This window comes from Limulus polyphemus, unplaced genomic scaffold (genome assembly GCF_000517525.1).
Source record: "Limulus polyphemus unplaced genomic scaffold, Limulus_polyphemus-2.1.2 Scaffold31, whole genome shotgun sequence".
NCBI classification, from domain to species: domain Eukaryota; kingdom Metazoa; phylum Arthropoda; class Merostomata; order Xiphosura; family Limulidae; genus Limulus; species Limulus polyphemus.
Window position 1 is genome coordinate 1,492,231 of NW_013665641.1, and position 15,961 is coordinate 1,508,191.

A 15,961-nucleotide genomic window follows, 5' to 3' on the forward strand; every position below is an offset into this window, starting at 1 on the left:
CTTCGATCTATCTCTTCATTCGCGCTGGTTTTTCTCGCCAGGCTTGTATACTAAAGAAGAGGGCGCCTCAAACAAACTAGAGTTGCCAGGAAAATTCATGGTCCTTCGAGAAACTCCAGCGCGCATGCTCCCAGCGTCGCGTGACTTCCGCTGTCGTAACAGTAACAACAAATTAATCATATAAATGGTTAAACGTTTTCGAATGTACATGATTGGATCAAAAATTCTAAATCGCAAACAATCAAAATAAAACTCTTGAAAAAAAAAAGCAGAATACACGTGCATTATTATATATCATCAAATCGTTCACTATACCTAAACCTGTTATAGATTACAGCGTAACACATTTTCACGATGGTTTCGATTTGATTAGATGGCTTGCTTTACGCCGAAGCTAATGACAGTTTTACATACAACTAACAAAAACTAGCAAAACACAACTAGCAAATTAAAGAAAGTTATGGATGAAAGCTCAGAATTTAAAACACGGTAAATCAAGATTTGATAACAGTTTTCCAAAACCATATTCGTCATGAAATCAATAGCTTGGCAAAAACAAGTTTTGTTTGAATGTCACGCAAAGCTACTCGAGGACTTTTTGCACTAGTCGTCCCTAATTTTGAAGTGATAGGCTAGAGCAGTGGTTCTTAACCTTTTTTGCTCCATGCCCCACCTTGATGCCCCCTTAATATAAAAACAAATTTGGTGTTGAAAAGGTATAATAATATAATTTAAACTTTAGAAATTTACCAACAAAATAGGAGTTTAATTAATAATAAACTTTATATTTTTAGAGCACTTATTAACACTTTCATAATTTTGTATCGTGTGAAATTCACTAACATACGAACAACAATGCAACTTACCGCATCGCTTCTACACCTCAAAAAGTTAATGTTTAACTGATCCGAATCTAGCAATCACCGGCAATAAATGAATGACAAATTTAAAAACCGTGTCAGACGACTCAGTTTTGAGTCACGGAACGTTTTTCGCACTTCACACCCAAATGAAAAAATTTTCTTATTGTAACATTTTCAAATTGCGCCCCACGTTCAGAATCACTGGGCTAGAGGGAAGGCAGCCAGTCAACACCACAAATTATCAACTCTTACGCTACTCATTTGCCAACAAATAGTGGGACTGATTGTCACATTATAACACCCCTACGACAGGAAGAGCGAGTATATACGATGACAGGGTTCGATCTCGCGAAGATTGCGAGTTGAGCATCCTAATCACCAGGGCATGCCAGCCCCCCCCCCCCACATATAAAAGGGAAAGAAAGTTTAAAACTGATTATTTGGATACATAATTGTTATATTTAGAATGTGATTTACTACACTTTTACCTATACAGCTAAGCTATACATAGATCAAAGCTAACAACTGTTTGAAGTGCAAAATCAAATCACACTATCTTAATATATTACATTTAAAGAAACGAAAAACCAATGTTTAATTTAATAATGAAAAAATTCGTATCATAAAAAGCACTCAGTATGTTAAATAACCAAACTGCAAGTCATAACTAGTGCATACATAAAACTCATATATGACGATAATCTTTAAAGTCAAAAGTAAAAAAAAATCATAACGATAATACACTGATCTACTTATACCTGAAGATATCAATTATGCGCATATCAATAGCATAGATGCCTAATACATAAGGCAGAAGGGGAATGAGCCCCCATTTTTTTCAGTTAATGTTTGATTTAGCTTTTATTGTCCCCCTCCCCAATCTCCGACAAAGTTCGAAAGTTATGCCCAATAGTGAGTCAGAACAATAGTGTAAAAGAAAACATTTAAAATCGTAATCAACACTAACTTCTTACGTTAAAATTTCAAAGAAATACACAGCAATCTGGCACGCACGTATTTACATACAGCTTATGCAGTTCTAAGTAAAGTAAGTTAACATATATTCCAAAACACGTTAAAAGGTGCCTATACGTATCCCTTAGATCAAAATATGGTTACACATTTAATAATTCTGTATACACAAGCCACGTTTACACGTTAAGGTACGTGCAGGTTATCATTATTACAGCATATAATACATAAGCAGGTGGTTAGGGCGCTTGACTCGCAATCTGAGGGTCGCGGGTTCGAATCCCCGTCCCACCAAACATGCTCGCCCTTTCAGCCGTGGGGGCGTTATAATGTTACAGTCAATCCCACTATTCGTTGGTTAAAGAGTAGCCCAAGAGTTGGCGGTGGGTGGTGATGACTAGTTGCCTTCCCTCTAGTCTTACACTGACAAATTAGGGACAGCTAGCGCAGATAGTCCTCGTGTAGCTTTGCGTGAAATTAAAAAAAAACATAAGCACTTGGTTTGCAGACAGTAGCTATAAAGTGTTATATTTAATTAACACACATTTTTTAGTAGACCGAGCCAAGCTATAGCAAATGTCACAGTAGCCATTTGAAACTTATAAGTGTTATAAGCGATGAGTAACTGTAGGAAATCTCCATATTCGTCACATCAAACACATGTTCCTTTTTAGAAAAGAACAACAAGCCTGTGAAGTCAAGTGGCCAGTGTAAACAATACTGATCTTATCAAGCTAGGGTGTGATTCATTTAACAACTGAGACATTTTGGTCAACTGTTAATATATTAATTTCGAAATTCCCTTATCCCGAAAATGTTCATAATCTAAAACGTCCAAAGAACTTCTGTAATACTGGGATTTCTGTGAAGCAAGACATGTGTATGTGTGTGTGTAACTATCCACCACAACACACTAAAACTTAGAAACCAAAGCTCGCTGAATTTAATTATATCCATACACTATTACACTGGGTATCTAGAAAAGATAACTTCAAATGTGAACAACCATAATAAAAGCTGATACATTATCATCGATGCTGAGTTGGCAACTTTACAAACAACCGACTACTTTTATAAACTTTGCAATGAAAAGCAGTGGGTAGAATTAACTGAATTCTCTGTGACTACCTATGGTTGCATACATCATGAAAAAGGAAACAGAATCGTCAATGACTTGTTCTGTTCTCTTACCACTGTTGCCGAGTCCGCTAATAATAAACAGAATTGGGCTTCTTGGGCTAAAGCAAATATTCTGAAAGCTATGGCCTTTACGAACAGATTAATTATTAGACATAGTTACACCATTATTAGATAGCACGTTTTCTGTTTCTTACTACCAGTTCATTCAACATTTGCAATATAGACAGTGTTAGATCGGTAAATGACGTTCTGTCCTTTAATTTCTTGAAACTATTTCTGAGAAAATGCTCTGTTTAAAATCAACGAACTACTTAGTTTTTAAATTACCTACGAGCTTATCATGATCACAGAGAGATACTCATATGTAATTCATGTGATGTATTATAATGTTTGTTTACAGAAAGTACAAACACAATTTTTGGAGTTCCATTGACTACACTTCTCGAGCATGACATTCAAAAATATGCCAGTTGTCGAGTGCCCCTAGTGTTTCAGCGGGTAAGTATTGCAACTCTTTTAAATCTAGAATGTTTATTGGATTTCTGGAAATAAAAGGTTAAATCACGAAAAGAAACCATCAAGAATAAGTTTTGAAATGTTTGTGTGAGTTGTGATTGAATGGAATACTGCATGTTACATTTGTTTGAAATAAAGTTTAATAGTTTAAGTAAATATGAAAAACGTTCCATTACGTTTAATATAAAAATGTTGGGGAAATTGTGTTTTTTACGAATTTATTTACAGTGCTTTTGATAAATCGTAAAATAGAAAAAATTCACACTATGTCTGTTTAATATTCTAACATCTAGTTGATTTATATTTAATGGGGGTTATGTTATTACATAAACTAAGGAAATTTGTAAATTAAATACGTTTTACAAAAGCTAAAACTCGTTAGAAGTTTTATACGCAAGTATTTGTTTAAGAAATATAAATAAGTATTTTTCTAAGCTACATGTTTTCTTAACATCTTGAACAGTAAGTGACGTTATAGGTAGGAAGTTTCAAATTTAAAACAAGTGCGATTGATAAAATATAGCATATTAAAACAACTAAGTCTTATTTCTTTCTTTTAAAATCATTTATATTAACATATTAAAAATTATTAATATCTCTACAATAAAATTAAAAATTCCCAAGTAGTTGCTCACAAAAATGATTTTCTAAAAATAAATATGAAGCCCAATCTATCTCTCGATTCACCATATGTCATCGAGTTATACCAATTTCAGTCACCCTTCATTAGTAACCCTGGACATGGGCAAATCGAAAGAACAAGGCTAGGTCTCATATAGTGGTGAGTTTATATTATATATAACGAATTCCTATAGAAATATAGATTCACAGTGGCGACTAAAAAACAGCCCAAAACACCACATGTACTTAATCGTTTAAAATTTCTTTAAAGAAAAGGGGTTTATCATTAGCCTAAGTCAGCGGTTCCCAAACGTTCTAGTTTTCAGACTACCTGACTTTTTTCGGGGAGGGGGAGGTACTCGGTTAAAGCCATCATAACAGTGTAACTAAACAAAATAACCACCGTTTAAAAATCACTGTAATATTAGTACTAGTATTAATACAGAATTACCTTTCTACATTTTAATGTACGCAGCTGTTTATGTGAGCATAATTCTGTAATGTTGAGTGTAATGTTTGTCAGCTTTAGCCTCAAGTCAGTTTCAGCATTCAACTGACATCTGTATTTGAACTTCAGGGCTACAAGTGATAAAAATCCCGCCTCGCACATGTACGTAGTTGCAAGTGGTACCATGAAACGAACTGCTTTATCAGCAATATCTGGGTGCTCTCTAGCTTTCTAAATCCGAAACTCTAATAGCGGATTTCTTTCAAACTCTGAGCGTAATGTTTCGTCGCTAGAAATCTTCAACAAGCGCTTTTCTTATATAGAGAAACCAGCAGGACAGAGATAATATTTTACAATGCGTGAAAAATACATTTTCCCAATTTAACTCGAAGGTCATATAACGTAGAGTTTTAGACTTTTTCTACTTCATTTATAAGCTTATAAACTTGAATATTTAAGGTCTTAACTGTCAGGTTTGCTCCTGGATCTAGAAACTCTTCGTTTCCGTAATTATGAAACTTTTCCTCGCACCACATGAATGGAACTCGAGGATCACAGTTTGGAAACCTCTGGCCTAAGTAGTTTTGTTCTGGCATACTCTCATAGTGACTTGGATTTAATTCACTTGTAAGCCTAATACCAGAACTTAGTAAAATGTGATAAATGATATTAACAATTGGTTGTGATTTACTATTATTTTACTTATCTTAGCGAAAGAGCCTCTTGAACATGCAGCTTAAGATAATGGTTTAATATTTGAATCATGATAAAATAACAATCTAATTTTTTTGGCAATTTTTATTTTCATATTTCTTCTTGCGATGCTTACGTGTTGCGAGGTTTATTAGTAAACATGAAAGCTATGCTACTATGTTAAGTAGATGATTTAAAATAAATTTCAAGTACCATTACATCACGCATGCGAAAGTTAATGTAGAGAGCGGCATTTTCAGATATCAGTAAATAATTATTTTGCTCAAGTAAGTGCTATGAATGTTTTTAAAGCAACAACAACATGTGTATTTTTTAAAGCGAATAATCATTGCACTTAGTATCATCTTAGCTTAAACCAACATTTTTCAACTCTTTCAGATTTTATTCTTTCTGGAGAAACAAGGCCTGAAGGAAGTAGGCTTGTTGAGGATCAGCAGTTCAAAGCATAAAGTTGAAGTAAAATATGCATTCATCATTTTTATACTTTTCTATAATGAGATTTACGATATATTTTCTGTATTATATATGATATGCATACTTTCTTGTTTCAAAATAGGTAGCATAGTAGTATAGAGTTCATTCTATGTTATTTGAAAAATAATCAATTTAAGCTATTAGTGCTTGTTTTAGTAAGCCTCTTTTTTTTAACTATGTTGGTTGTCCAAAAATAATTCATTTAACTTTCAAATATGCATTTTAGAACAAAATATGCCAGACACCACAATAGAATGTCCTAAAACTATTATAATTTATCTGGCTTTCCAACTAACGTATAAACTGGTTTAACAAATTCCATTATTACTCAGAGCAATATTTTTAGTCTAAACCCAATAATCTCTTACAGCGATCAGCTTTTGCTGCTATAACAAAACAGAAAATCGTGTGATTTATTCAATATATATATAATTTACTCCTTTAATTGGCTATAAGTAAAATAAAAGCTCTTTAATAATGAAAATACATGAAAGCAAGCCTTTTCGTGATGTAATTATGAAAGGAAACAATAAAAACTTATTCCCTTCAAGAAAATTATAATGCATAAATTAAAAAACCATCGACACAAATCGATACATAATGCATGAAATATAAAAAATCTACATTGAAGTCATAGTACTTTAAACAAACTAAATCCAAAAACCTTTACTAACTACATCAAACACAAAGGGATTTAGTCCCTTTAATATAGGCTAATCTAACACAATACAAAACTTAAATATATGCAAACCCTTTACCACATCAGAAGCAAACCTCATCAAAATAAACTATATATATAATTATAGCATGCACTATGAAAACTTTACATATACACAATACAACTATATAAAAATAATGCAAGATGCATGTATACACACAATAACTAATTACAAAAATTGAAATAAATATGTAAAACCTTTATGGTACAAATATGCAAAGCATTCAAGGAAATATACATATATATAGTTAAGTAATTTAAGAAAGAAATAATATTAAGATATTTCTCGTCCTCAACCAGCAGATTCTCAAATGTGGCAGTGTGGCCTTTCAATTCACCACCATGTAGCGTGCAGTGTGTGCTGAGGTTTGGTTAGGACCCTCTTGATAACAGCCATGTCGGCCTATGAATGGCTTACCTTCTTCTAAAGCTTTAGTAGAGGTTTATCTCGCCACTGCAGTAGGTTCTCCTCTCAGTCATAAGAGGAGGATGACATTTCGAGCTAGTGCTCTTCGTCAGATCTTACAGCTTACAACAAAAGGCGCATGCGCAGAATATAAAAATTGTGTGTGTAGCATTTTGAACATTGAGCGTGAAATTTTTCTACAAAATTACATTTTATACATAAATACTACAAGTCAAGAAAACATAAAACAGATTGAAATTAAAATTGAAACACAGTATAGAAAAAATTAGAACCTATAGGAAAGAAAAACGTTAATTTAATTTGTGAATGTCTGTTGGAGCATTAATAAGTCAAAAAATCGAAAAGTTCTCAACTGTATGGTTGTTGGTGGTGAAATGTTTGCCTATAGGTGTATCTTGGTTGAATATGATTTAGATGTTCTTGTGCTCGATCGCCGAGTCAGCGGCCTGTTCGTCCAATGTATAAACTATTACATTTTTTACAAATTATGCAGCAAACGATACATTTAGTGGTACATGTAAAGGATTATCTTATGTTGAAAGTTTTTTCCATATGTATGTGTGGTACTGCTTGTATGTGGACAGATAACACACCTCTTTCGTTTACATGTGTGAGTGCCTGGAGTATCATTTTATTTTTGTTTAAGGTTACTGTGTACCAGGATTTCTCATAGGTTTTTGTCATGTCTGTAAGAAATAATGGGGAGGGAGGGGTCATTAAAAAGAGATTTAGTGGAAGGGTCTTCAGTAAGTGTTGTGTAATTGTTTAGTATAATATCTTTGATCTTCTTGTTGGTCTGATGGTATGTTACCACAAGTGTAATACAATCATTGTGTTCTTTCTAGGTAGAGTTGAGTATTTTCTCATGGGTATATGGACTAGCTTTGGTAGCTGCATCATGAATGACAAAATCAGGGTAGCGTCTTTTAGAAAGAAAGTTTTCAGGTCTTTGGATGATAATGATTATATATGAAAATCCTGAAAACTTTCAGTAATTGGACAGTAGTTGGTCTGGTGGTATTAATATTTTAATTTGATCAATCGAAATAGCTTGCTCTACTTGTAACAAAAATCACTATGAAAAGTGTGTTTTCTCTCAGATGTAGTGTGAGTTACTTCTTACCTTTATCTTTTAATGAAAATGTACTACCTTCCAAATATTTTAGCGTTAAAATTGCAACATTCTCTCACTAATATTAATGAAAATAATACGTGCATTGTATCTTCAAATGATACCTCTCAGGTCAGCTATGACAGTTAACTTCATATTGCAAAGTGCTAACATCCAGATCATATCCTGTGTTTCCATTCACATGTTGCTTGATCATTATTTTTTGTGTGTACTTGATTCACTCATGTTATAAAACACTCATGAATGACTTTATGAAATGCCCATAGGTGTGTGTGAGACCCCAAAATATATTTACACTTGTATATTGCTATATATATACACATATCACTATTACACATTGTAGCATATTCTAGTAGCTTATAACAGACTGCCTCCAGTTCCTGTACAAATTACTTTGGTAACCTTCTCGGGTTACTTTCTGAAACTACAACTTAGCAACTGCAGTTCTGTAATGTGCTGTGATCATGCATCACAGAATGCATAATTACTGGCAGAATTTAGCTGAACTAAAACTTTCAGCTAAAATTCCCATCATTCAGGATTCATATTCATGCTATCACTACTGTATATCAACATGCACACAGAGGAAACACAATTCCTTCACTGCATGTAGAATTGCCAAACATTCTCTGGGTGTGCAAGGAAGAATCTAGCAAGGACCATGCAGCATGCTCTTTGAGTTCTCATCAACTACATCAGGTGAATAATTCTTTTAAAACATCAGATAAAATTTCACGTCAGTAATCGCATGACTGTCCTATCTTCTGAAGTAAACAAAACAGCTGTAATATGATACCTCCTATAGTGTAACTCTTCTTGATAACTTAGAAAGTAATAATTGCTAAGCCCTATCAGTCCTGTTATTAATGTGATCAACAAATTATCATAACTTCTGAGTTTGATTAATCTCAACCATATTGATCAGGAGGTGACAGCTAGACCAAATGTCAAAGCTGTATTTTGCCTCTAACTCTATATCTTTTTCATATGGCTCACCATGAACTGCTAAATAAGTACTTTAAGTTCTTCATTTCTATTCAGGTGAATCTTCAGACTCACTGATTTCAATCTCTGATTCTTGGTTGAGCCAGTTTACTAGGGTCCATCTGTGATGTACGAATGTAGCTTATCCATGTGCTTTTGCATGTCTTGTGTCTGCTATAACTTGTATGTCAATGGACTGATACACCAGAGTTATAAGGTATGGTCCTTTCCAGCTTGATATGAGCTGCATTTGTACTACATGCATGTAACAAAGACAGAACCAGTCTCCACACTGGTACATCTGTTCCTTTACCATCTTGTCATAGCATTCTTCTTTCATTTAGCAGCCTTTCCTAGATGTTCACATGCAAACTCCTACACATCTATTATTGCAGACTTTAAGCACTCCACATGATATTGTGGCCATTATGGGATGTCTGTTGTAGGGGGAGGAACATACATCATTTCGACCAGTTGTTCAGTTGCTCTATGCACCATCGTGAGGTACAGTAGTGTTTATCTCATTTGGTTTGGCCAAATTAACAGACTTGACAGGAATGAACTTAGTAGTTTATATTACCCATTTCGTTAAATCTGGGATGATAATGTGAAGTGAATGTTTTCACAAACTTAACACTTTACATATCTCATAAAACCATTGGCTGCTGAATTTAGCTCCCTCATCCATGCAGATCTCTTCTAGTGCTCCAAACAAAGCTATCCAGGATTCCATCAACACCTCAGCTATGGACTGTACCATAGTATCAACCAATGGATGAGCCTCAGCTCACTTCAAAGACTTTTTCATGGTGCATTCATTGCCTGGGCCCACAACATGCAAATGCTAATAATTATCTAACTGCATAGTCAGATCCTGTCTGTTTATGAACTGTCCTAGATACCATTTGGGAGTTGAAACTATTTCTGCCATGGAGAATCAAGCCATACTGTAGAAGATTCTAAAAGTGGATGGACGCCACAATTAACACATTGGAAGCTCCAGGAAGAGTAACTGAAGAACTCAGATATAACATGAGAATTCTTTGTAATGCAGAAAATTAAAACTCAGCTAGCTCAGATAGAGATGTGTAGAGATGCACATAATCTGGTGTGTTTGTAAAGTTAATTACGAGTGCAAGAAGGTATGTTTTACTGTTGTTATACACCATCAAGCTGTTTTATAGAAGTTCTATCAGCTGCATTCGAATTGAGATGTTTAGCGTTTGTGTGAAGCAGCTAAGACAGTGTAAACTCCTGCAAAAATCTGTTAGATATCCTCTACAGAGGATAGCCTTTGATATCACTTGTTTACTCCTGGAGACTTAACAATACTTATTGCCAATGACTACAAGCATACATTAGTTGTATGCTCATAGCTCATAAAAGCAGATACCATATAATGAAGAAAGAACTATAGACACTGCTTGTATGGTAGGAGGTTCACCATCTTGGTGGATCATGCTTTGCTGATATGGTTAACGAACTTTAAAATCTGGAAGGAGTGAGAGGATATCGGATTACAACATTGTAATAATATTCCCATTATATAGCGAACCTACCTAATCTACCCTTTGGGGAAATCAGTTTACTTGAAAATACCAAAGAGTAGGTAGGAAGGAGGAATTATGGTGCCATGACCAGATTATTATTGTGGAATTTGTTTGTTTTCTGTTAACATGTACATTGCTCTTACTTAAACTCATGAGTAAGCGAAGTTAAAGAAACACTACTTACTTAAAGAATGGTATTTTCTGCAAGTAGAAGTACTCAAAACAAAGAGGGAGAGTTAGTTGCTGAAGAGAAATGGTTTTATGAAAGAGTTGTTGAGTCTACGAAAAGTCCTTTTTTGCTGCAAAGGTCCTTGAGTTTGACTTGTCTGCAGCCTAAGACTCGGGAAGATCATTTGATGTATGGTGCACCTGGAGCAGAATACTAGTCACTGACCATGAATATCAGTCTCAGTATAAGGTAAAAAGGAATGACTGAAGTCAGCTAGGTGGAATGATATCTGGCGACTCTAAGACTCTATGGGGCAGTCTATACATGACTCCTAGGCCATTATCAGCCACAGTAACACAACTCCAGCTTTAGTGAAGGACATACAAGACTACTTCCCAAGGAGATGAGACAGTAAGCAACAATTTTGAAGACCATAAACCATGGGACAGTGGAAAGCCTCTCTAAGCTAGGAGGTAACTGTGGATCACAATGAAATGTAGAGTTGAACAGAGTTGATGCACGAACTAGTAGAAGAAACTCACTGTTCTGCTGCCCTGAACCAGAGACTGGCTACTCATCCAAGGATTTTTGTTCCTAAGCATGCCTACTGCATTGTACTCACAATGTTGATTGCATTGTAACCAGGTATTAGTCAAGGTATTATCCTCAAGGGGGAGACTTTAGCTATATCTACATGATTCTGTAAATAAGGAAAATTAGACTTTGTTCCCAATGCTCAAAGCTGTGGCAAAAAAATATCTAATCCTTTTCCTGAAGCTTTTAATACAAGCAATTGCCTGGAATGGCTGGTATCAGGAGCAGGCAGTCAAACACTTGAGCTTGAATAGTACAGCCATGGACTCCATCAAGCACCCAAGTGAAGTGCATCTGGAAGGTAGTGATACAGTCAGGACCAAGCTGTACTGACAGTTTGAACCAGTAGAAAATTGACTTTTCTTTGCTGGAGGTTCCAGCACTGGCATACCCACAACAAGACAGTGAGATCCTGTTGAATAGTAACACCAGTGAAAGGAGAATTAGAACAATTTTATAGCAGTACAAGAATGGAGGAGTAGAATGTGTAACTGAATCAGCAAGATACATTGCAAATTAATTCTGATTCTGTAAAAAAGAAATTAGTCTGTTCTAAAAACTTAAACGAAGTGGACACAAAGTGTGATACACAATGAAAATAGTCTTTATTAATATCACAAGTACACACTTGTATTGGATACTGGACAGTCGTCTTTACTGTAGTTATGAATTGATCAGGCTGGTTCTACTCACTTAAGATTTGCATCAAAACTGACCGATTCGCTTAAGATGATGTTCCAAACTTTTTAAATCTAATGTTACGTGGTTGAATTGGCAAAGTCTGACTTACCCAGAGCAACTAGCTCTATCACGTGACCGGTCATTCCTATTCAAATATAACGATATTTTTAGCCACGAGATGTCTCTTGAATAAGATGTTATCTCCAAGAGAATGACATAAAACAAAGGTAGATAGAATATAATCAACTTAGTGACTTTTTTACCATTGTTACGTGAAAAATGTTTCATTAAAATAAGAAAATATAAAACAAGTGGTATGCGTGCATACCCCAGTAATTCAGTCTTTTAATAAATACCCTTTTCAGTATTAATTAATTTTCTTTTCTCAGATTCTTAAAAAGGAAATCGAGGCCAGCTTTTATTCAGCTCCTCATCAAGTTGAAAATGTTTTGAAAAACTGTTCCCCTCATGATGTCGCAAGTGTAATGAAGCATTTCATCCGGGACCTTCCAGAACCACTGCTTACCAATAAATATATGAATGCTTTTCTACATATACACGGTATGTTAACCTAAAAATATAATATAAATCCAAGAGCTAGTATACCCACATATATAAATTCAATAATCAGGATGAAAAAAAGCCAAGTTGCTTGATCTAGTAATTGATTTTTTACCACAGCATTTGAGGTTTTTACACATATATACTGTTATTACTACAGAGTGTATAAATGGTAGTTTAGGTGTTGGACATTGAAGAATAGAACACCTAACTCTGTTCTTTACTTTAATTTTTAATTCCATATGTGAACTTGGAGAATAGGGGCTAAACTTCATAAACGGTAAGTCGAATAACTTTGGACAGCCTTTTTCCTGATATAATTCTGTCATCAGGACACAAACTTTACTGTCTCATTCTGTAGCTTTTACCCTGTTTTAATTCCCTTGTTTTATGTGTAGTAGACTCTTTAATTTCGACATAGTTGCTGGATTTATTTCAAATTTCATCGAAGATCACGAAATATTATTATATTACACTTTCTTTCCTTTAAATGTTTAAATTTACATAATTATTTAGCTATTTGTGTTGTAATAAAAACTTCGGTACGTAGAACCTGTGTAAACACCTTCATGTGAAATGCGAAACGCACAATCAATGTTGATTCTCTAAGAAATGCATTTTCAAAGCTATAGACACTGTTTTGTTTTATTTTAAATAAATATTATATTTATAATATATATTATTAGATTATATATTATTTTAGTCTTTATAGACCCTTGATAAATACAGCAATTATCCAGCTAAACAGAGTGCTGGCTATAGCAATTTAATATTACATTAATAATTAATGAAATAAATTTTAAGTACATTAAAATGTAAAACCCGTCTGACTTTTACCATAAATATACACAGCGTGGTCACAAGTAAATAGACACCACATTTTCAGAAAAAATTAAATTTTCCAGTCATATTCACATGAATTGATATATTTATAATTTAATTTGTATGTCAAGAAATGGACTTTAGAAAATATTGCAAACTTTTCTTTAGGCTTATCTTTAGGAACAAAAATCTAATCAGTGTAATATTCTACCATCTAATTAATAAAGTTTACTAAATTCCCGTTTCAGATATTCACGATCCGTTTAAACAGCTTCGAGCTTTAAACATGCTTGTGATGCTGTTACCAGATGTTCACCGTGAAACTTTACTGGTAGGTTCTTCTAACTTATACATGCATTCTAATTATGTTTTCTACTGCCCAAGAAAAACATCTCCACAAATAGGGACTTTAAACCAAAACTTATTGACAATTTGACCAATTTGTGAGTTGGTATTCTTATTTTCTTAATCTAATCAAAAACATCCCAGGTGTGAAAAAAATGGTGCGTCCAAAAAAGGATTGAGTGTGCGACTTAAAGGAATGAAATCAAAATTGGCGGCCAAACTGTTTGCTATACTTATAGTGTTGATAACAATTTTACAGCAAATATTCATTCATTAGTTAGCTAGGCCGCGTTTTTTGTTCAACTTGGAGCATGATGGTGGATAAAACAAAATACTTGGCTTAGCTAACTAATGAATTCATACTTACTGTAAAATTCTTAACAATGCGAAAAGTGTAGCTATCAGTTTGGCCGCCAATTTTGATTTCATTCCTTTACGTTACAGACTGAATGTTTTTTTCACACCTAAGTTGTTTTTGATTAGATATCATAACTTTTTGTCAATACACACCAACAAACCACTCGATAGTAACCCACATTAGCTTCAGGAACGCAACCCTATTATTCGGAACAGACCTAACTAGATTCTTTAAAATAAATGGCGGTAGTTTTTCCTCTCTAAAACAGTGGTAATAGATCCCTTTATAGTAACGTCGTGGAATTTAGATTAACAGTTTCTCACCATTACCCGCATGCTCTCGTTACAGACATATCAAGCATCATTATTTAAGCTAATTGCTTAAGCTAATATCACGTGACGCTAAACGCTCTTTAATCAGAGAATTTCATAAAATTACCAAATTTGTGCTGAAAAGTTGGCATGAATAATAACCACCCACTCGTATGATTTTTTTGAAACTTTAGCTAGAAACTGCTAATCTAATTTGCTTAGCCTAACCAATACTTATGTATGTGCACATGCTTTCACCTTATAGTTTTGCTGGTCTAAATCAGCCATGTTTAATCTGAATGACTAAAAACGGTACACCTTTACTCTTAGGTGAAGCTGTAGTAAAAATTTGAGACCAATAGCTCACGGGAATTTTTTGCGTAGGCGTGCACAAACATTTTGGTCAAAATTGAGTGGTTTTTGTTGAATAACTTTGCAATTGTGACACCTAATTGTAGGCTGTAAAGATCTATCAATGTACAAAATTTGAAAAAAAAATCCATGAAAGTTAAGTACATTTTTGAATCAAATATAGTTTCCGTACTTTCGATGCGAAGAAAAAAAATATATAGGAAGAAATTCAATGAAAATTGGAGATTTTATATCTTGTGTAGTTCTTAATGGTTTGTATTGAAATTTGATATGTGAAGTAAGACTTCAGTATACCACATCAAATGAAATTATGTGATAGTTTGGATTACCACAGTCTCAGCTACAGAAAGTGGAAAATTGCTAAACTATCACTCCTGTTAATAACACACAGAGTGTCTTGCAGGGTGTTTAGGCCGCTCATCACACTACCATATGTCTTGATCATCAATATACTATAATTCTACTTGTCAGTACGCATTATAAGCATGCGCAGTGAGAATTCTACCATGAAAAACCGGAAAGGCGCATTATTGCACTTGATACGACCAGCGTGCCTGCGGCAGAGAGCTGCAAAGTTGAGTAAAGAAGTCAGTACAACTGCTCTATGAATGAAAGAATAAAAACAGAAGGCGGATGCAAATATACTTTATTAACCATTATGTACAACAGGATTAAAAACTTAAAGTTTTCATAAAAGTCTACTGTTATGTCGTAGAATAACATTGTAAGTTTATTTGTCGATAATATTAAGTACAGTAAAGTTTAGTCCTAATTAAACTAAAGTAAAAAACGTACACAGGTTAGAGTGTTAATTTATCTCCTTATCGAAGTTAGGCCTAACATTTGTTGAGGTTTTATACGGTACGGCCTATATATTAGGTCGTCAAGGAATTAATGTCGCGTTTTGGAACACTTTCATTACCCCCACCACCACCACAAAAAAAAGAAAAAAACGTACATCACGTATAATAGTTAAACGAACCGCCTAAACGTCAAGTTAGTTAGCCTATATAATGTGTAAAATTTAGTGTACTGCCATCCCTTATAGTGATGGCACACAACGAGACACACACACATTTGGTATGTAATGTTGTTTGAATACAAAAAGGGAAACAACGCCTCTGTAGCCACAAAGAATATAAAAGAAGTTTATGGAAATGTTTTGAACGTTCGTAAGTATCAACGATGG

At 34.2% G+C, this 15,961-nt stretch overlaps 1 protein-coding gene across 2 annotated transcripts in view; it reads left to right on the forward strand.

Annotated features, from left to right (window-relative positions):
- The window catches only part of LOC106459950 (rho GTPase-activating protein 18-like), a 174,724-nt gene that overhangs the window by 143,131 nt on the left and 15,632 nt on the right, over positions 1-15,961 (forward strand). For both annotated transcript variants that reach the window (XM_022386920.1, XM_022386927.1), the window contains exons 9-12: positions 3,376-3,473; positions 5,653-5,730; positions 12,393-12,564; positions 13,635-13,717. In XM_022386920.1, coding sequence (XP_022242628.1) covers positions 3,376-3,473; positions 5,653-5,730; positions 12,393-12,564; positions 13,635-13,717 — 431 coding nt within the window. The remainder of the gene's footprint in view (positions 1-3,375; positions 3,474-5,652; positions 5,731-12,392; positions 12,565-13,634; positions 13,718-15,961) is intronic.